This window comes from Salvia miltiorrhiza, chromosome 8 (genome assembly GCF_028751815.1).
Source record: "Salvia miltiorrhiza cultivar Shanhuang (shh) chromosome 8, IMPLAD_Smil_shh, whole genome shotgun sequence".
In the NCBI taxonomy this organism is placed as follows: domain Eukaryota; kingdom Viridiplantae; phylum Streptophyta; class Magnoliopsida; order Lamiales; family Lamiaceae; genus Salvia; species Salvia miltiorrhiza.
Window position 1 is genome coordinate 21,884,430 of NC_080394.1, and position 23,438 is coordinate 21,907,867.

The following is a 23,438-nucleotide window of genomic DNA, read 5'->3' on the forward strand; positions in this document are numbered from 1 at the left end:
AATGAGATCTGATATAGGTTGATATGAACTGATGTAGGGCCTAACTAATGCTGTGAAGGAGTTGGCTCCATTGGCAGAGCACAGAAACTGTGCTCGCCATGTCTATATGAATTGGAAAAAGCAGTTCAAACGAGTGGCATTGAAGAACATGTTCTGGCAAGTTGTCAGGGCTACATACACAGAGCAGTGGGATGCAGCAATGGAGACTCTGAAAACTAAAAATCAATTGGCATATGAGGATCTGATTGAGAGAGATCCTACCAGGTTTTGTAAAGCCTTTATTTCTACATGTTGTGTCAGTGATATGGTGGATAACAATGTGTCAGAGACTTTTAATGGGTATATTCTTAGGGCTAGGGGAAACATATAATCCATATGTTAGAGGAAATTAGAAGTGGGTTGGGGGAGAGACAATATAAGAAGTTACAACATGTGAACGCTGTTACTGATTCAATTACACCTGCTGTTAGGAAGAAGCTTGAGAAACTTAAATCAGATGCTAGGTATTGTACTTCTCACCCTGGTCTAGGAGGTAAATTTGAGGTCTCTAACAAAGATGATAGGTTTATTGTTTCTTTTCATGAAAGGACATGCAGTTGTAGGTCTTGGAAAATCACGGGTATACCTTGTATCCATGTTGTTTCTGCTATTCATTTCATGAAGGAGGATCCAGCCACATATGTGCATAAGTACTTGAGCACATAAACCTATCTGAAGGCCTACTCATTCCCTCTTGAGCCAATCAATGGTGAGAGGCTATGGCCAAAGGCTCCTGGATATCTAGTGGAGCCCCCACAGGTAAGGATAATGCCCGACAGACCAAAGAAAAAGAGGAGAAGAGACAAAGATGAGAAGGACCCCTAAAATCCACAGAGGCTGAGAAAGACAGGTACAATGATGACATGCCAAAGGTGTTTACAGGTTGGGCATAATTCAAGAGGATGTGAGAATGACGAAGTAGAGAAACCTGATGGTGAGAAGAGGAAGCCTGGAAGACCAAGAAAATACCCATTCACTGAACCCACAGACCCTATAGAGACCAGAGAGCCCACATAGGCTGCATCAAGAGGCAGGGGCTAGGGCTGGGGTAGGGGCAGGGGCAAGGGCAGGGACATGGATATTGCAATGGAGAGACAAGAGGTAAACCCCAATACTACTTAAGTTTGTTACGTTATTTCCATCAATTATTCCAATTTCTAAGTGGATTTTCTTTAAATCATTGTAGGCAAGCAAAAGAATAGGACATTACATTGGAGAAGAAACATGCAACTCATATGTTGCAACTGGGAGTTCAGTGCAACAAATCCCAAGATGAGAAGAGTTATCCATCCAAGGCCCTACACAAGAATCCCAACCCAACATTTGAAGAAATTCTGAAACTGTTTCTTGAAGTTTTTTATGTTTTTTTTGCAAAGACATGTACTTTGAAGTTGGATTAAGATCGGAGAAGTTGAACTTGCACCTACATTTTGGATTAAGTTATGCATAACTTTTGTTGTTGTATTTGAGCTTTGATGTCCATTTTGGATTCAGTTATGCATACTGATGGATTATAAATGAAGTAGATTATTGATCCATCTACACTACTTTTGAATTCAGTTATGCATAAGCTTTCTTCCCCAAAAACTTGTTGTTAAAATTGCACAGATAATTGCAAAAATTCATTGTCATTACCATTGTCAAGGAGATTACAAAAGGAATGACAAAAAACACCATAAACCCTAAGCAGCAAATGACTGCATTACAACATAAACAACTCCAACAACACAAGCACAAAACAACATATTCTTCTTCAAAAACTTGTTGCTCTTCTCCTTCTCCATTCTGAGGAGTCTCAATTCATCATCCAACAATCTAATTCTGTTCATATCTTCCTCCACATATTTCTGTAGGCAATAGCATTCTCCAATCCATAAGTTTAATTTTGCAGCTTCATCATCTTGATTTCTAGGGTTTATTTCAAGATCTACCCGCTCAAAGAAATAACATTGTTTCAGCAACAAAAAAGATTGTTTCTTTAAGGAAAACTCAAATACAGAAGTAAACTTGAAAGAAAATAACATTACAATCACCTCTTTGTTGAAGCATCTTAAGAATCGTCGCCAAGGATTGAGGTGCGTTCTTGACGTTTTCATCTCCACACGACTTCCGCATGTACATTCAGGAAATGAAAAAGATGTAGCCATGAAAGAGACGCCTGAAGATGAAGATGCCAAGAAATTCATTTCCCACCAGCTCAAACCCTAATCGACGAAATATTTGTGAGAATTGACAATTTGCCCAAATCTATACCTAAATCGGCTATTAAAAAAAGTAAGGGATCAAAACGACGTAGTATTACGTACCTTTGAACAGCGTCGTTTCTTATCAACGCCGACGAAGCCATGTCACTTTTCAGATAACTTAAAGGGTGCCATGTCAACACTCAATTTGGGGCTTCCTCAAAATCATGGAAAAATTGTTAAGACGATTAAATTAAGGGAACATTTAATAATAATAAAAAAGTTCGTGGAAAGTTTGAAAATCCACCCAAAGTTCATGATTTTTCACGACAACTGCCAACAATTTCTATTTATCTTTAACAATACTCCATCCCCTAAAATTGTTCACATAATTTTTTCATGGTGTATAAAATTAATATCAAATTAATTATTATATAAAAATTATAAATATAATTAAAAAATATATAATTTTAATCAAATATATTTGAGATAAATATAAAAAAATTTAAAAATTTTCACAATAATAACAACTAATATTCTTAAAAAGCAAAAAAAAGTTAAGAAAAAATTAGTTACAAAATGAAAATAAAAATTAAAAAATAAATTTATTCAATAAAAGAGGAGAAAGGAGTAAGCCAAATAATAAGATTAAAAAAAAGGAGAAAAGGCAAGTGAAACTTTTAATTTTTAGGGAGCGTTTACTTTAGTTGTGAAAATTTTTATTGAAAAATGATAAATAAAAAAATATGAGAATATACTCCCTCCGTCAATGAAAGAACTTCCTAGGAGGAAGTGGCACGGGTTTTAAGAAAAAATATTGTTGAGTGTATTGAGAGTGGATAAAAGGTAGTTGAATGTATTGAGAGTGGTGAAAATGTGTTATAATTAATATTGAGAGTTGTGAAAAGTGAAAAGTAAGAGGATTATAAGTGGTGGGGTATAATCCAAAAATAGGTAGGAAGTTCTTTTGTGGACGCCCCAAAAAAGAAAGATATGAAGTTCTTTCGTGGACGGAGGGAGTATTATATTTTCCACCCTTTTAATCATATGTATACTAGAGATGAAAAAAATACTTATCATATACTACATTTATTCTAGACACTTGTTTACTTTGTTGGAAATGAGTAGATGAATTATTAAATTTACCATATTACATGAAAATACACCACTACCCAGAGATAATATTATCCAATATTGGAGAGAAAATAAATATAAATGGTTGCCCAAGAAAATATTTCACAATGTCCGATTTTTATTTTTATTTTAAATTTTTATCATGCCACTCCCCCAATTGTTTCAATATTTATCATAAATTACCTCCCAAACATTCACATCCTTTTGGACACGTTGAAAGTACAATTTAATTTATTTGTTGTCGTGCGTTGGTGTGCCGAAAGGACAAGAATGAGTGTAGCGGTTCGTGATTTCGCCCCAATAGAGCGCCTTTTGATCGGCACCCTTGACAGAGTTGAGGGTGCCTCAGGCCATGTCACCATAGGGAGCAAATGAGCTTGGTCTCCGAAAGAATGTAGTCGGTGCACCGCCGTGTGGCCTTGGAAAGCTCAAAAATTTCGACGACTTCTTCATCTTGAACGAATTGTGATTCGTTCAAGTTGATACCCTTAAAACCTTGATCGAAGAACGCATCGATGGACAAATAAAATTGCAAAAAGTCGAGAGGAAAAGAATTTGAAATTGGTGGCAAACCCATTTAATTGGCGAACCAATTATTGAATTCACGATCCATGTTTTTAAAAGAAAAAAAAAACAAAAACATAAAATAAGCGAATTAAAAGAAAATTAGAAAAAAAAAATGTAGATTTGCTGTAAAAAATATGAAAGTGGATGTATTTATAGGAAACATTTAGTATAGAAATAAGTCATTCAATGACAAACAAATATAAAAAAATAAACTCCGAACAACAATTTTAAATTTAAATTTTGCTTTTTTTAGTTGACTTTAAATTTTGATTTTTTTAACTAAACGCGTGCAATACACGCGCCTCACATTTTCAACGTCGAGTCAGGCTCGTGAAATCGAGCCGCTGGAGTTGGGGAGGCAGCAACAATGCAGGGCTCACTAAATTGGGATTAAAGCCCAACACAACACAACACAACACAACACAACAAGGAAACACAACAAGGAAACAGTGGACAAAGATGTAGAAAGCAATAAATTGGGATTAAAGCCCAAAGAAAGAGAGAGTGACATAAGTTAGAGAATATAAAGCAAATGTGAGTTGACATATATTACACAGATACTTTAAATAAAAAGCAGGCAGCAGCAACCCATCGGCCACAAATAAATTGGTGCACAACAATAGCAAACTCCAGACAAAAAAAATCTATAACACAACAGGTTGCACTTTCAGTTGCAGTCGACACCTTGTCTTATGCTCAGCTCTTTGACTTTGAATGCTTCACCAGCCAGTCAATTACTTGGTCGATGTTGGTTGAATTCTTGCATGAGATCATGAAGCAGCATACTTCCCTGTCCGTGATCGACTTCAAACCCCTGTGCACCACATCAAATTAAAACACAATTCGACAAAATGAATGTCAATTCATCTCATGCTGTACATACATTTGATCAGTCAATGCTTGTTTGGACAGGGCCATATTCTTGTCAATCTTGTTCCCCAAAACCAGCAATGGAATCCCACTTAGTGATGGTTTGCTCAACAAATCGTGAAGTTCGCTTTTAGAGATACTGATATTATCAGGATCAGCAGCATCAACAACGTAACTGCACCAAAATGCATGATATTAATGACAAAATTAACATTTCTAAAAGAAACCAATCAGCTGATAATCTTGACTAAACTCAAACTAAGCTAACTTCCATGAAGTAAAGCGGACCCTATAAGGTGATAATCTTCACTGAACTCAAACTAAGCTAACAAATCAATCAATTCAAACTTAGATGCTCAAGCTCAGCCATATTCTCACACTCAAGTAACTTGACTTACCCTCTGCCCGGACAAGCAAGGTTCGGTTTACTCCGTCAAACATCAGAATTTTACCATTGATAACAAAGCGTTGGGGTTTTACAAATAAAGTTTTGAGGATGAACATAATTTAAGGTGCTATATACTGAACTCTAGCATTAAAAAAGAGTTTTTCTAAATAAAACACACGGCGTAGAAAAGAGATAAAAGCATATAATAAGGTAGGTTTATATAAAACTAATAGGCTTATATCATATATTAGGCAACTTCCAATTATGCAGACCAGCATAAGAAATGCAGCTGAGAGAAAATAAGCAATGGATAAAGAGTAACTGGTAGCATACACAATTGCAGAAACTGCACGGCAATACCGCTCCCACATACTCCTAAATCTGGGCTGACCTCCAAGATCCCACAGCTTTATTGTGACATTGCCTTTTGTGACTTTCCGCATATTAAATCCTACCTGAAGTAGGATGACAGAAGTTCATTAGTAAAGATGAATATCCTAGGTGTTCCAGGATGAAAGAATAAAGAACCAGATACTACAGAAATCAAAAAAGAAATAAACTAACCGTAGGGATCATATCTTCACTGTATCCACCAGTCTACAGAAGGAAAGGGAATAATAAATGAATAATGCTTGAGTAAATAAAGAATTTATCAAAGAGAACCCACAAAGATTTATCCCAAAGAAAGGATACTATATTTACTTACAGCGACAACATTTACAAGCGAAGTTTTTCCAGCATTCTGAAGACCTATAAGTGACAGTTCCATTTCTTGCTTGAAGAAAAGGCTGCAGCACAAGATTGTATGTGAGTCAACATCCTTAAAAGTAATTCATGAAGAAAAATCCTGAGATAACCACAAGAGATTTATCCTAAATTCTTCTTTAAAGACCTAAAGACACGTCTTGAAGACAATTACTTAGCATACATCTGTTGGATCAACACACATGGCTAAAAGAGTATCAACTTAAGGTGCAAACAAGATGTTTGCAGTGCTTTTACAAGAAAACACTCCCAAATAGCATGTGTTACAAGAATTTGCCAGACCACCAAACAGTTTGCCAACTAATGCTCCAAGAGTAAGTTAAGCATGCCATTAGATAAATTCGTGTGATTTAGGGACCAAAACTCATTTTGGAACTTCAATGAGTATTAGAACCATCAATCCTCTTACTCGTGAAAGGATTTATGGAACGATATCCCCAATATCCATAATTGCATTCATTATCACATTAGCGAACTTCACAACGCAGCTCTATTAATTAGAATGATAACTTAAAAAGTTAAATCTTTCGTGTGATTTAGGGACCAAAACTGGTTTTGGAACTTCAATGAGTATCAGAACCATCAATCCTCTTACTCACGAAAGGATTTATGGAACGATATCCCCAACATCCAAGGGATATGAGCTATATATGCATATATAACTTTCGTGTCAATTGCAGACATCATAGTTTAGAATATCCAGGAAAGAAAAGTACGTGATCGCATACTGCATTCGCTTCGATAAATTCTTGTCTAGCACACTAGATTACTCGACGGAGTAATTGCATACCTATCGCAATTGGCAATATAAAGATCATAACAAAACTGTCGTCGAGACATTGAATTTCAAAAACAGAAGCAACATAATTATAACACTCAGACAACTGATAACGCGATCAAAATCTTAACAAAAGAAACAAAAGTATAAAGAGAGTGAAAAACAAAAAGGCCACAACACCGAGCAACAACCAAGGCGGAAGCTGAAGTCTAAGAGATAAAAATCCTCAATAGCAAGCCAAAGAAAGAAAAAGAAAAAAAAATGTAGTTTTTCAGCAAAAACACACAGACGCACAACCCAACGATCAAATTAACACCAGCCACACCAAAATCATCCACAAACGCAAAGCAAATTCATCCACGATTCACTAGCATATTTTTTCCACATCTGAAAAAAAAAAAGGCCCGAAAGTTTGAGAAAAGCAGAGGCTCGCGCGCACACCTTCTAAGCCAATTGAGAAAAGCTTCCCAGAGACCCATTGGTACGATTGACGGATCGCGAGGACTCGAAAACGAAACAGATCTCTAATCTGTCTTCTCCCAATTGACCCCTCCCCAAATAAATTCCTTCCCTTTTTTGTTGTATCCTAACCTAAAACTACAACAATTTTCCGCCTTCACAGCAACGATTTATGGGATTCTTTGTGTACCACAACTACGACCCAAATACAACAGCCAAGCGCCACAATTTATTCCAACAAATCGGAATGCCCCTCTATTTCTCCTAAATTATACTTCTGCCCCGCGGATTTTTTGGGGCGGGCAGCTATTTCTCGCTGTGTGATTGATTATCGGTGGACCAATCATGAAAATGGGGTGGCAAAAAGGCAACCCTCCAGTTTCACTCGCGCTGTTAACGCGTGTGCCTCAGTGCTAATATATGTTGGAGTTGTGTATGTTGCTGATTGGGCGGTGATATCCACGCGCTACTGGTCGTGGCTGCACGTTGCTTGAAACCTGACGTGTGCCCCGTGTCTTATTGGCTACTCCTCATTGGCTGTACCATTATTTTAATGGAAAGGGTGGGCCCACAACTTTCTACTCCTTTTGCTATTGGGTTTGAATATATCTACTGGTTTCAAATTTCGAACTTATAGACTCCTTCTACTTCCACAGTGTCAATGATAACATCCCAAATTTCTTTTTTGATTGTCTCATTTATAATGTCATAATTTTAAAAAAGGAAATAATTTTATCTTTTTTCATTATATACTTTATCTATCTCTTACTTTTTTTTCATTACTCTATTTATCTATCTTTTCATCTACTTTATCTCTCTCTTACTTTATTTACATTTTCTTAATTTTCGTATCCCATTTTTTCTGGAATATCATTATTGGAACGGAGGAGTACTATGTTTATCAACAATTTATTCCAACATAATTTTTAATAAAAAATTCATTTCTCTCTCTATCACATATACTAATACAACCTATAATTCAATAACATTTATGTTTTATCAATGACCCGTTTCAACTTAAAATATATTTCTTATACTATTATTTATTAGTCCCTCCGTCCCGCTCCAATATGCTCATTTTCCTTTTTAGGTAAAAAAGTTGTACTTAATTGATGTGGATCACACCACTTTACTACCACTTTCCTACTAAAAAATAAGTTTTCTTAATCTCCGTGCCCAAAAGAAATGAGCCTATTGGAGTGGACGGAGGGAGTATTATACTTTTTAAAATTGATTTTTATTCTATTTATATAATATAAAAAATATATAAAAATTATTTATATTCGTAATTAGTAATTAAAAAAATCCTACACACTTAAACGAAGCAACAAAAGTTCGAGTATTTTGCATTTATTCAATTTGATATTTTGTTTTTATTTTTATTTTTTGTGAATATTTTTAGTTACAAAACTAATCATGTAAAATGATTATAAAATTAATTAAAAAATCATTAAATTGTGACACATGAAAAGTTGGTGCCATATGTCAAAAGAATAACAAGAGTTGTAAACAGTTGATCTGCAGTCTTTTGCATGACCTGCCGTTAATTTTATTCTATTTTAACATTTTTTTTTAATTTTGATTTTGTCTTTTAGCTACTACTTCATATAATCGACTGTGAATAAAGATAGTCTTAGCTATGGGTTTAATTTTAATTTTTATTATTGAGTTGGTCACTGACGAAAGAATTTTCTCATTGTTGTGAAGGGGTGAGGATCCTCTGCTGTGCACCTCTTTGTGTTGTGTCATGCTGTGCCCCAAAATAAATTCCAAACAAATCCCCAACATTCTTAAAATATCAAATCAGCCCCTTAACAATTTACTAGAAATCCCACACTAATTCAATAAAACCAGAAATATTTTCATAATTATAAAATCACAAATTTCAACAGATATGGCCCAACATGCTTCCGTAACACTTCAAAATAATTCAAAACATTAATCAACAGTATACCTTCCGTCAACTGGTCACTTTCAGGAGCTTTTGTTGCGTTTTACGGACTTCCTGCCTCCTCGGCCTTTCGTCCAACCACGCACTCGCAAGAGATGGTTGCAATCTTCCTCCTTCACTGTGTTTCGGCACAAGCCGATTGGTCACCTTCAGGAATCAGTTTCCCTCCTTCACTGTGTATCGACGCCTAATATTTTTGTTGATAAATGAAAAGAAAATATTTTTACTCAACCGGATTTTTGGGCAAAACAAAGCGTTAAAAGAGGAATTATAAAATACTTAATTTATTTCATAATAATCTCCCTAACGGAGGAGACTAACTTGTTTAGCTACTCATTGGTAGCTAATACTTGTATACATAAAATAAAAGAAAATAAAACTTAAAACTAAAACTTTGAAAACTAAAATTTAAAAATTACAAAGATAATTTTCTGAAGAGAGAGTGTGTTGTGTGAGAAGTGTGGAGAATTTTCGATGATCTCTTCTCTCCAGAGCCTCGGATTATATAGAGGTTTGATCCCCTCTATCATTGCTTGGTAGTTGGCCTTGGATTCCTTCTTCGTGGCCAGCTAACTTGGATGGTGACAGCCACCTACTTTTGTCGGCCATTATTGCCGACACTAGTTAGTGCCTTCACATGGAGTTGAACCTTCATTTATCTTTTTTTTTGTGATAATGGTTGGTGAGGTCCAGCTACTTTTCCCTCCACTCGACCTTGTCTTTTGCTTTCGGTAAGTGGTGCTTTCCTGGTCCCATGCTCCATTATGTTGTGAGGGGCCAGCCTGCAACTTTTCCACCATCATTTGTCTTCTTTTGATGAGTGGAGCCTCTGTAGAATTACCCACTTTGGTCAGTGGGTAGTTGGCCTGCATTATTGTCCACCCACTTTCGTCGTTTCTCTTTTAGTGGGTGGTCCTCCTGTCTTGAGTCACATGACTCCCTTTTCTTTGTCGGGCCCCTTACTTTTTTGGTGCCCGAGATGCTCGTCCCCGTGGAGTCTTGTGCTCCTCGTACTCGTCGGATCGGAATTTCTTCTTGTTAGGCTTTGGGAAGAAGCCTCTGCCGAACTCCGGTTCTTTCTGCGTCGGACACTCCGTGCAGATGTGGTCTGTCCAATGGCCCAAATGAGCCATGTTGCAAAACTTGTGACGAGTTTCCTTGCTTCCCGCCACTTTGTTTCGCCAAAGAGTCTGCCTTTTCTCTTCAAAGGCCTTCTCTGCGAAGCTTGTAGTTTTTCCCGTCATAGAATTTAACAGGAAAGATCCAAGTCCTGCGTTATGAGAGAACTTGAACTGGTACTTCACTTTGTCCATCTCTGTGAGATAGACACATAGTCCCCATGCACGTCTCGTGGAAATTTGATCTTCCGTGAATGTTGTGACAATGGAAACTTCATGATTAGGTGCCTTAATTCGGTTTAAGGCCTCCGTGTCGGGTCTCCGAAGCTTGATAAAATGGAAAGCTTCATGATTCCCTTTGCCTGCTGGTTCTAAAGCTGCACTAAGAAAATATAGCTCCAGGACATCTCCCCGGTTGAGGGACTGGTTGTTCGCCCAAGCATCATAGACTGTCTCTTGGATCCACCTGGGTAGACCCTTGATTTCGCTAAATGTTGGCGAAGTGGTATAGACTGAGGCTAATGCCCCGAATTCATACCACTCTTTGACCTCCTGAGAATTGGCTCCGGTGGTCATCCATATGCGAGGATATTTTCCCCGCAACATCAACCCAGCAATAGCCCGGATTAAGTCCTTTTCTGGTGTTGAGTTTCTCCCATCTGGATTGGTAGATCTGCCAAACAGGAGAAATTTCAATCATGTTAATATCAATCTTAGATTTGCCTGTCAACGGCCTAAGACTGATCTCTCCCTCTTTTTTCCCAGAGGTGGAGGGTTGACATGTTGGTTCGGGCGGTGAAGCCTTAGCAACATCTTTTTCTCGAGGATCCGGTTTTAACACCTTAGCCTCAGAACTTGTGTTAGGGGTATTTGAATCCCCTGCTACAGGTAATCCGGCCTGTACGGTAAGGCCTGCTTCGATCATGGGAGCCATGATCCCGCGCAGGAGCGGCTTGTGGGTTGCATCATTAAGATTTAACATCTTCTTGATACATTCTCGTATACGGTTGGTTACTTTGGATTCATCATCCATTTGTATCCTTCCCGCTTGTTTGGCATGGAGTAAACACTCTTGCCATTCTTGTTGTAGCATCTCCAGGTTGTCCAGGAGCTGTCTCTGGTTCTCCATGATAGAGTCAACCTCAGTTGGCTCCATCCCTTGTTAAGAAATCTGAAAGAACATTTTGATCAGATTTCAAGATGGCAATATCATAATCATAATATTGGCATTCTGCTTGCCATCTAAGCAATCTAGCCTTTTCAGGTTTATATTCAATCTTTTTTGTTAAGAAAGCTTTAACATTAGTGTTATCAACTTTCAAAACGAATTTCTTAGCAAGTAAGAAAAGCCGCCATTTTTTGAATGCCTTTCTGACTGCATAAAATTCTTTCTCGTTTATGTGCCATCTCACAGCCTCGTTGTCGGAGAAAAGACCGCTACACTATCTGCAAGGTTCTTCTCCAAATGGGGTGATCTTTGTGAGCACGGCTGCCCACCAGGAATCACTCGCGTCAGTGTAGAGGACCAGGTCATCCTCGTCTTGTGGTATTGAAAGTTTTGGGAGATTTTTGCAAATCTCTTTCAACTTCTTCATACCCTCACGATGCTCCTCCTTCCATATGAATGGAACATCTTTCTTCAGTAGTGGACTGAAGACTTTTCTTTGTTCTGCAAGGTTTTTGATAAACATCCCTGCAAAATTGACAACTCCGAGAAAACTTTGGAGCTGCTTCTTTTCCTTGAGATCCTCCGGGAAATTCTGGACTTTTTCCACAATATGGTCTTGTAGAATAATTCCAGATTCATCGATCTCAATACCCAGAAACTCCATCTTCTGGGTGGCTATGACTGCCTTCTTTTCAAACAGCACTAGTCCTTCTTGTTGACAAACATCCGCAAAGGTCTCCAGATGCCTGACATGTTCATGAATGTTCTTTGATGCAATAAGAATGTCATCAATATAAACAAACATAAACGAAGAATAATCCTTGAAAAGATTATCCATCTTTCTTTGGAATATCTGAGGCGCGTTGGCTAACCCCATTGGCATGACATTCTAGACATAATGCCCTTGTGGAGTTGAGAAGGCTGTGAACTTCTTACTCCATTCCTCCATGCGAATCTGGTAGAAACCTGACTTGCAATCGAACTTTGAGAATACCCTTGCACTTCTGATGCAGTTGATAAGGTGTTCTCTGCTCGGGATGAAGTATCCATCGAACTCAAGAATATCATTAATCCCTTTATAATTAATGACCAATCTTGGCTTTCCTCGCTTGATCTCCCCATGATTTCTCACCAGAAATCCAGGACTGTTGTAGGGTGATCTTCCTTCTTCAATCAGCTTTAAATCAAGGTGTTCCTTGATTATACTCATCATATCCTGTTGATCTTGAGGGTTCATCAGGATAGGTCTGAACCTTACGAACTCATGCTCCTTTCCAGTTTTAACTTTTAAGGTAGCTTTGAGCTGGTTCTTGTCCCACCATGCCAAAGGATTCTCATGGTAACACTTCTGAATCATCCTTTTGACGTCGGCAATGGACACCTGTTCATCTTCTCTAATATCTTTGTGCGATATTAAAGATACTTTGAGGATTTGAATTTCTTCCTCGGAGAGATCTGGGAATCCCTCAGTTCTGCATTTAAGCAAAATATCTCCGAATCTCCATTGATCCTTCATTTGTGGTCGTCGGAGTCTGCCATCATCACCACGCTTGCTGCGGAATTTCAATGGCATCGAGCGATTAAAAGCTCCTTCGAGCCTTTGCACAATGATCTTGTGGTCACAAATAGTTGTGAACACCAGCCTCCTGGCTTCATTGTCCTGCGTGTTTCGCTTGAAGGTTTGCAGAAAATTATTTCCAAATAATATATCCGCTCCAGTATCATGGAAATATATCGGTGGAGTCTTGACCTTGTACCAAGGTGTCTGTCCTGCGCCTCCGATTAATATTTCCGTCTGTTTTACTCCCTTTGATAAGAGCAAAACCTTCTTGGAGAAATCCCTTCCCGCAATTCGAGGTAGTTCTTCTTCAACTTCTGCTGGAAAGACTCCTCGTTTTGCCGTACAGATTCCTGCTCCCGAATCAACATAAGCAGCAAAATATTCTGCTTTGAACTTCTCATATAACATCCCAATGGAGATGTATATCGAGAATGGACTTGTCATCAAATCAGCAACCTCTGCCTGCCGATCGTAATCTCCATTCCACTTGCTTTCCACGACCATGGTTGATATTTGTCGAGGAAATTGCGTTGAAGATCAGAACGTCAGTTTCTTGTCCGGCTTGGCCTTCAACTTGGATTTCAAAGCCTCCGACCTCCAGAATTCCGATATATCGGTTGCTCTCTGGATTTGCCAAATAATACAACACGTTGCAGGGAAACTTATTTTCCTTTTCAGTTGTATTAAATCTTGTAGAAACCCATTTCCAACCTTCGGGACATTTGAGCTTAATCCTTATGTCTGGAACTGGTGTTTCCTGAATCGCCCTTCTCTCATAAAATAGAGAGAAACTTCTTGTTATAGGCCCTGAAGTTAGCCTATTTCCCTGGAATGATAGCCTTGGTGCTCCCAATCTGAGACTCTGGTCATGGCTTAGCACCTGCTTGTCTCCTACGTCGATGTCGATTTCCCTGATCTGGGGAATCTCCACTCGGTTTGGATTGACTGCCTTGGCTACTTCTTTGAATATTTCTGGAATTTCAATAAATTCCTTTCCCAGAAATAACTCTGTATGATGGGAATTGGATAGAGCATACGAGACTTGATATGTCAACGAGTATGGCCTATTTCCTCCCGTCATCAGATCCTTCCTCTTATAGTCCTGATAGAGTGTCAGGGCTCAGTGACAAACATGGTTTTCGTACCTCAATATCGCATGAATTGTTGTCATTTTCCCCCATGAATTGATTGCTAATATGTATTTGTATCCCAATTTTGAGTTTTGTTGAGTTTTGATTCCTTGGTGTAGTTTTGGAGTGATTTCAGGGAAAATCAAGGATTAATTGAAGGATTTTGAAGATATGAGATCGAAGTACGTCTCGATAGAAATTCGTGAGCGCAAACGGTGACCAAATCCGAGTCCGGACGAGGGAGAACGGAGCCGAACAAGCTGACTACGCATAAAGCCCAGTCACCCGCGGTCCGGGCCGCGGCCACGGGCCCGACCGCGGGCCTCTGCTCCAAATTTGCCCAGTAACCCGCGGTCCGGGCCGCGGCCGCGGGCCTCTGCTCCAGAGCAGTCCAGAACGTTTTTTAGAGGCACTCGCGGTCCGAGCCGCGGCCGCGGGCCATGACCGCGGCCTCCCCTGCTTCCAGCCGCGTTTTCAGCCGCGGTTCATGCCGTGACCGCGGGGAAGAGGCGGGGATCCGCCCTTTGGTGGGCCCAGACGTGATTTTTAGCCCAAAACTCCATTTTCCCCCTCTTTTCTCATATAAAACATCACACACACCCACTCCATCTTTCCCAATTCTCCAATTCCAAACCCTAGCCTCCATTCTCTACCATTTTTTCTCTCTTCCACACACAAAAATCAAAGAAAGAAGGGGAAGACTTGGAAAGGAGCTCATCAAGACCACATGATTGAAGATCAAGATTATAGGATTTGTCTATGAATCTCTATCTCTCTATATCTTTATTTATGTTTTCTTATGACTTGAGATTTGCTTTTATTATGAATATGCTTGGCTAAAATCTCTTATCTTAGGGATTAGATTAGATGGATTTGTAATGGATTGATTTCTTTGTTCTATATATATCTTGATTGTGCTTATTGTTATCTTTTCAAGCCCTAGATTTATCTCTTGTATGATTGGTTGGCCACCTTTTGTGCATTTCTAATTTGTGATTTGAATCGGGAGAGGATAATTACAATAGATTAGGAGCTTGAAACATATCATCTCAATAAACCGGGAGGTTGAGAGTTGGGTGAGGGCTTGTTGATCTTTTGTGCTCTTGGGAGTTATAGGTTAGAAATTGACCGGGGACGGCAATTATGACCCGTAATCTACTGTTTTAGTCGTCCGGGAGGGGGCTAGAACTAGTGGGGAGATCGCCCTAGATAAGTTGGCCATATCAAGATTAATATTGCTTTAGATTGAAGTTCATTACGATCCATCGAAATCTAGTCCCTAGGATAACTTTCCTTCGAGTCATTCTCCAATTTATTAACTAAGTTTATCTTGTTGTTATTTTATTTACTTGCTTTATTTAGCTATGTTTTAGTTCTCAACACCTCTTCATCTTTGGTTGTCTAAATAGATTGAAAACAACTCATTAATAATATTTAGAAGTTTAAATTCACCAATCCTTGTGGAATACGACCTTGCTTCCCTATATTGCAACTACACCGTGCACTTGCGGCGTAGCGAAAATAATAGCGAACACTCGGCTGAAGGATGAATCCTGTAGATTATAAGCGATTTGTGGATACATCTCGGTTATAATCTTTTTGGCATAGAGATTGCCCGAAAAAGCTCCAAGAACAGCTTCTTTAGCATCCCTAATTCTTTTGTCACATAGTGCAACATCAATCGGTTGATCTGTCCCGGGAAAGATGACAGATTTGATCACCAACTGAATTGCTCCAATATGAATCCATTTCATCGTACTGGCGACTTCTGGCTTCATTATTTTGAGATCCCGCCGTATATCTTCGGCTGGAACAAGTTGGATCTCCACCTGATTACTTATAATCTCGATTGGAAGCGCCATTTCTCGGCTGGTAACACCGAAATAAACATGATGCCTCATTTTGAATGGACTCAAGTTGTGAAAGACTTGATTCAGTCTTCCATTAGAAAATCCTTGGTATGTTTGTACTTCCTCGGTTTCCTTCTTGAGTTTTTTCACGAGCTTCTTCACCACTTCTTCTTGTGGGATTAGAAAATGACTGGTAAATCCATTCTGATCCTTCTTCTGGGTGTGGAAAACCTCGTTCTCTTCTTTAGTCTGACTCGTTCCCGGTTGATCAATTGGTCCAATCTGAACTTGAATCTTCAGAACTAAAGACTTCTTCTTGTTCGTATATACTTCCTTCAGAGGATATATCTTCAAATTGATACACGGGTATCAATTTCTGGTAGTAGAGGGCATCTTCGATATCCTGTGTGGATTCAAATTTCTTTATCCCTCTTCTCTCGTTGTCTGGCAATTGGTAGAGATATGCCCTTTTGCACCGCATGTCCAGCAGTTGCAATCTTTGAAACTTTCATTTGCTTTGGCTTGAGTACGCCTGAAAGTTTTTCTCGCCGGGATTCTCTTTTGAGATGAGAATCGGTTCCTGGATGGTCCGCTCCGTTGGCCTGATTTGTAGGAGCGTGCCTTCTGTCTGGTCCACATAGTTCTTGGCTTCCAAGAACTTCTCCTTGACCTCTTTTCATAGGGTTGGTACCTATGTTTCTTTCTGCTCTTCCGTTGATACAGCAACTCAGCACCAATCTCTGTGGGAAGATCAATGTTGTCGCACATCAATGGAGATTTCTTGTTGAGTTTCCTCAATCTTTTGAGATTCCTTTGGTCCGCCGCCTTCTGGCACCATTCGGACAGCTTCCTGTGAACATAGGACATCCTTCTTGACGCACTGTCAAGTGGATACTCTCCTGGTGACACGTACTCGTTGATGAGCATCTCCCTCCATGGACTCGGAAACTTTGTGAAAAGAGGTCCTTGGCGATCTGATCATCAACAACCCCCATATGGGCATATAGGGTGTATAGGCGCAAAAATTCATCAAGAGCTTTTGGCTCTAGCACTACCAATCTTAGATTGTAGAGTGCCTGTAGATATTTCTTGCGCTTCTCCTCTGCGGATCCTTCGAAAAAACCCATTCCAAGAAAATGGATTTTAATTTGTTTAGTAGCCAATTCAAGAATTTGAGAAATTGACGTGTGGCTAAACAAATCATTCTTTCCCTGGGCATCGGCTCTATCCCAGAACTGTTTTACCATGCCAGAAAAACTTGCTTCGAAGATCTTGGCAAATTCTTCTTTGTCATAATCTATCGTGGCAATCACGATCTTTAATGATGAAGCCCATTCGTCGATGAGATTCTCCCAATCTTTGAAACTGGCTTCATCGATGTTGAGAATCAATCCGTATGGATGGATTGGTTCTAATGTGGCCTTTCCTACAGGAGTATCCCGCATCTGAGGCCGTCGTCGTCGGGTTCGTTGAAACTGGCCCGCATTTTCTTGAGCCGCACCTTTCTTTGACGACTCCCCTTCTTGATGCTCAGTTTTGGGCACCTCATCTCCTTGGTTCATCTTTAGATCAACCATGTTGAGGTTAGCAAAAGATTCTGCTAACTCCTGTAAATCTTCTAATCCGATTCGATCCAGGTTATTCATTTGCCTTTCATGATTCGGATTATGTCCTCCGGTTGCAACTCCTTGGGTGCTGCATCAAGTGGTAGTGGATACGTCGGGTCTTTGGACCATTTATTCCGAATTCTTCCGGAACATGGTTTTCGCCGTTCGATGTCCTCCACTCTTTTCTGGATATCACGCAAGAGGGTTAGTATTTCCTCTTGTTTGAGTGATATTTTGCTCATCTCCATCGGTAGTTCATATAGCTTGACGCCATAATACTCCACTGTTTTCTGAATCTCCCGCAAGTTGACGTTGTCGGAAGAGTTTGGCTCGATCTTGTGGTAGCTTGGATAAGCTACTCCAGCTTTGTCCTTCGGTTCCATCAAGTATGATATTGATGGAGGTAGGCTCTAGCTTGTCTGTTTGCCGATTTGGCCTCGGCATTCTCCAATAGGGCATCAAGACGCTCCTGGATGTTCGTAATGATATCACGAACAGTCTCTTGATCCTCAGTAATATTGAGCATAAGTGCTCGCCAATACCATCGTAATTCACCCATTAGGTGACTAGCCTCTCTTTCCAGAATTTGGAAAGATATCCTGTATACAAGACATCTCGGACATTCGTCCGGATCCATACCAATTCAATGGAGTCTCCTCCCACATAGGTTAATCCCAAAGGTAAATCATAAAATAAATTAAATATAATATAATTCCTCAATTAAAACCCGCTCTGATACCATTTTTGGCGAGGCGGGCGGATCTACAAATTATAGCAAAATTTCTGTGTTCTTTAAAAATATAGGTGGGTTTCTAATATAAAATCAACAAGTTAAAGGGCTTCAAATGTAAATATTGGGAAGTCAACATCAAGGGGTTTTAGGCAAATAGGCACAGCAGGGGATCCTTTCCCGTTGTGAAGGACTCTCCGTACAAATAAATTTATAAGTTTCTTATGCCCACAGCTAGGTTCCGCTAGAGGTAAGTACATGGTCGATCCCATAAGGAGTTGGTGTATTCTTCTCTCTTGTCACAAACTTCACTATCAATCACTTGGGTTGTGCCCTGGTCAGAGCGGTGAGCACGCTTTGGTCAGAGCCCTCAGAATAAAGAACCTGAAATAAAACAAAAGAAAAATAAAAAATAAAAGCAACTTGGTTTAGGAATGTGATAATTATTCAGCCGATTCAGGAATGCATGATATAGTGTTAGCCTTGAGTCTTGAATGCGATAGGTGAAGCTATAGGAAGCTATTCTTTGTGTGTTGTTGGGAGTTAATTTATTCATTTGAGTCTTGAATGCAATTAGGGATTTATTAATCTACATTTATAGGTGTTAGTTAGAGAAGCTTATGAATAGTGTTGTGATCTTTCATGAGGGCTTAATTAAATTGGTAATTGAATCAATAGGTTGAATATATGTGTTTGATTAACAACAATACATTCCGTAGGGTCAGAGTTTTTTACATTTGATTTTTGTTTGCTTTATTGATTTTAGTTTTAATCATTCATCATCTTGGTGTTTTGCCTGAATATTGTTAGAGTTCTTACTAGGATTATTAGAGTAATTTCATTTATTAGTCCTCGTGGATACGATACTCAACTTACTGATTATTTGCTATAATTGCACATAAGGGTGAGCAGACCCAAATCGAACTCGTTGAACCCACCCGGACCGACCCAGGACACATGTACGGTCCGGCCCGGGTCAGATTTGTAGGACCAAATTTTCGTCAGGTCGAAACCCGCTCGAACCCGCTGAACCCGGACTGACCTATATATTTATAAATTAGTTATTTAATTTATATATTTAATATTTATAATAATATTAATAAAATTTAAATTCAAATTTCTAACCCTAACTAAGTCTAAACTAAAGTCTGGAACTTGAAACTGAAAATTTCTATTTGCAAAAACTGAACCTTTCCCTACGTCTCTAACCCTAGCCGCCGTTGCCACCCTACCCACTTAAACTCGCCGCCCTACCTGTACCGAACGAACCTGACTCGGCGACTCCCGCCCCGCGACTCCCGCGAAGCCCACTATCACCGCCTCTTCCAATAGTCCCGCCGCGAAGTCCAAAATCGCTCAGTCGAGTAGTTGACAGTCGCGTCCGCAACAGGCACCCTCGTCGCCTCTTCCAACAGCTGACGACCGACGTCCCTCTCTGTCTCTAGACTCAGCTGCTTGCCGCCTCGCCACGACCTCCTCCGGTAAGAGTCGTAAGACTTGAAATTTAATGATGAACGATGTCCCTCTCAGTGTATATTTGAAATTTAAAATTAATTTGCCTTTTGTAACTAAATCAGTATCTCTAACTCTAATCAATGTAGTAGTGGGAGAGTAGCACACGATATTAAATATGATATTATGGCTGTATATTTGATATTTCAATGTGCATGAAATCTGATATGGCAGCGGGCGAGTGCATAATATGATATAAATCTTGTCATGTATAGTATGGTTGTATATTCAATGTGCATGAAATTTGAATTTCCATGTTATGATTATGTGTATCAGTATCTGTATATTAGTATATATGTAAATTAATTGGTTATTGTTGTGGGTGAATCTGAAATTTGTAGGTGATAAAATATCGACAACAAGAACTAATATGCCAGTAGAAGCAGAAGGTGAAGCTATTACTCCACCTGAGGACGAGGATGTTGCATCAAAAGAAATAAGAACCGGGAAAAAGACTTTTGTGGTTTGGCTGCACTTCATCCGATTTATGGATGAAAACGGAGCAGAAAGAGCTTATTGCAACTATTGCAAGCAGGATTACTGTGCAAATACCTCAAAAAACGGTACGTTTGCTATGATGAAACACTTTAGAAAATGCAAAAAAAAAAAAAAAAAACCCCCCAAGGAGTCGGTCCTAAACAACAACATTTATCTTTGCACCCAATTGTTGAGGGGGATGATGATATTGTTGGTGAGCTTGTGAGCTAGAAATTTGATCAAGAATTGTGTAGGAGAAAGTTATTTGAGATGATAATTAATGATGAATTGCCTTTTAAGACTATTGAAGGTGAATGGTTTAAGGAATTCGTTAGGACCTTGCAGCTTAATTTTAGGCTTATCTCTAGGTGGACAATCTCAAGGGACTGGTTTCAGTTATATCTTGATGAAAAACATAAGCTACATAATTTTTTCGTTGAAAATGGTCAAAGTGTTTGTATTACTACGGACACTTGGACTTCTATTCAACGATTGAATTTCATGTGTATTACTGCTCACTTTATTGATAAAGAGTGGAAGTTGAACAAGAGGATAATCAATTTTTGCACAATATGCATAAGGGTGATGATTTGGGTAGGAAACTTGATGCTTGTTTGCGTGAGTGGGGATTGCTAGGGTATTTGTTGTGACTGTTGATAATGCTTCATCAAATGATACTTGCATGTCTTTTTTGAAAAACAAGTTATCTGCGAGGGGTTGTTGTCTATTGAAGGTTAAATTTCTACACATGCGATGTGTTGCTCATATAATTGCTTTGGTGGTTCTGGATGGGTTGAAAGAAATAGGCATTTCTGTGAAGAGGATTAGAGAGGCGGTGAGGTATGTTAGGCAATCTCCCTTAAGGTTGGTCAAGTTTAGGGAATGTTGTATTGAAGAGAACATCTTCACTAAGAGTCTTTTATGCATAGATACACCTACTAGATGGAACTCAACTTATCTAATGTTGAGTGTGGATTGCAAGTTTGAGAAGGCTTTTAAGGCTTATAGTGTGAAAGATCCCTACTTTGGGATTGATCTTGCTCATCATGATGGTGTTCCATTGGGTGAGGATTGGGTTAATGGGAGAACAATGTCTGAGCTTCTCATTGCTTTCTATGAGTTGACAGTTAGAGTCTCAAGCACAAATTATGTTATATGTAATGAATTTGTGCATGAGATTACTTATGTTAGTACTATGTTGAGTGATTGGATGCTAAGTGATGATGAAGTAGTCAAATCCATGGGCGCCAAAATGAGAAAGAAACATGCTAAGTAATGGGGAGATCCATATAAAATGAATCACATAATTTTCTTGAGTGTGATTGTTGATCCTAGGTATAAGTTTGAATTTCTTAAGTATGTACGAGTTCAAGAGTGGGGTGAAGTACTTGGAAAGAAAGTGGGCAAAGAGGTTTTGGCTAGGTTGCATTAGTTGTATGATGTATACAAGGAATTCATTAATTTGCAACCACCGCAATCACGCAATCTCAATCTACAAAGCAAAATTAATCATCTCAAAGCTATAAAAAATGGGTCATGGTTGAGTGATTCAAAAGGCAAAAGGTTCAAGTTGGATCAATCTCTACAATTGATGAGTTGGATGTCTATTGCAATGAGCTTGTTGTGTCTACAGATGATGAGAGCTTTGATATTTTGATGTGGTGGAAGATTAACCAACACCGCTTTCCAGTTTTTTGTCATCTAGCTCGAGATTTGTTGGTTGTCCCAATCTCTACAGTGGCCTCAGAATCGACTTTTAGCATCGGAGGAAAAGTTCTCGACCCTTTTAGGAGTTCTTTATCTCCTACAATTGTCGAGTCCCTCATATGCACTCAAGATGGCTAAGGAAGGCAAAAGAAAAGATCACCATTGAAGAAACTATTGAAGACATACAAAAGCATGAATAAGGTAACATTTTAAAGTATTTTTTCATTATTTATATATGTATTACTTGTGTTATTAGATGTTTATTAATTTGAAATTTTAAATCTTATTATGTAGGTTTGAAGAACCTTTCCATCAATGAAAGTGATGAGAGTGTGAGTCAAACTCAAGGGATGAGTTCTCAAACTCAATAAAGCTAAGTACAAATGATGGACACCAATGCAACTTAGGATTGGATTGAAGATTTCACATTTCTTTTTATGAACTTCAACGCTTGGATTATTATGTAATAGATTGATTTTGATTTATGTTTTTTTGTTGTGATTGTGGATTGCGAATATTTGAGACTATGATATGTGTTAGTATCTTATTTCTTATGTTTTAGATCTGAAAATTAAGTGCAAAACAGGAAAAAAAATAATTAGATTATCGGCGGGTCGGACACGGACCGAACCGAACCCGTTGCTCTGGTTCGGTCCGGTCCTGGGTCGGTCCACACGCAGGAATCGGTCCAACAAACCCGGCGGGTCGGTCCGGGTCCGACCCGCTGCTCATCCCTACGCTCACAGACGGGATTGAACCCAGGACCTCTCACAAAGGAAAGTTTTTGAATGTTTCAACTTCGTCACTTGAACTAAGCCTCATTGATCATAATTTTTTTTTGATAAATTTACAATATTAAATAAAGAAATTAAAAGGCCGCGCCACTGGGGATTTGAACCCAAGACCTTTGGCCTTAGGCATTAACCCTTTACCGCTTGGCCAACACACGCATACCATTGATCATAATATATTATTAAACGTAGGTTTCATGCGTCTTCGAACGAGGACGCTTTTACAGAAGGAATTTTCCATTTCTTTTATAATATTTCAATTGAAGGAGTATTGTTTATGATTAGGGTTGGTAAAATTGGTCCCATTCGATGGCTAGTACGTGACATTTGAAATTAGGATTGGGTTGGGGTGAGATGGGCTATGAAATAGAGTTTATAAGAAAATGGGTCGAAAAAGTTTTTCGAATTATTTAATTTTGGACCAAAAAAGTTTAATGTTTTGGACTAAATAAACATGGTAAATTTATCAAAAAACTTCCTACGATGGAGTAACATAAATTTTGATAAAATATTGTTGAGTGTATCGGTAATGATGAAAAAATATTTTAATTTATATTGAGAGTGGTGAAAACATGCAAAATAAGGGTAGATGACATATTTATAAGTAGTGGATATAGTAAAAAAAAAAATGTGTAGAAAGTTCTTTTGTGGAC

General features: G+C 38.8%; 1 protein-coding gene across 1 annotated transcript; it reads right to left on the reverse strand.

Moving 5' to 3' along the window:
- Positions 1-4,385: 4,385 nt before the first annotated feature.
- LOC131001846 (ADP-ribosylation factor-like protein 8a) lies at positions 4,386-7,722 on the reverse strand. Its single transcript, XM_057928467.1, has 6 exons — positions 7,166-7,722; positions 5,888-5,969; positions 5,746-5,778; positions 5,515-5,636; positions 4,807-4,968; positions 4,386-4,737 (listed from the first exon to the last, which is right to left on the reverse strand). Exons 1-6 carry the CDS (start codon positions 7,201-7,203, stop codon positions 4,620-4,622), a joined length of 555 nt encoding a protein of 184 aa, XP_057784450.1. The 5' UTR covers positions 7,204-7,722; the 3' UTR covers positions 4,386-4,619.
- Between the last annotated feature and the right edge of the window lie 15,716 nt (positions 7,723-23,438).

Coding starts and splice junctions, on each gene's coding strand:
- LOC131001846 (XM_057928467.1), bottom strand. CDS start 7,203: ATGGGTCTCTGGGAAGCTTTTCTCAATTGGCTTAGAAG. Junction 5,970..7,165: donor TTTCTCAATTGGCTTAGAAG/GTGTGCGCGCGA, acceptor CTTGTGCTGCAG/CCTTTTCTTCAAGCAAGAAA. Junction 4,969..5,514: donor CGTGCAGTTTCTGCAATTGT/GTATGCTACCAG, acceptor ATTTTGGTGCAG/TTACGTTGTTGATGCTGCTG.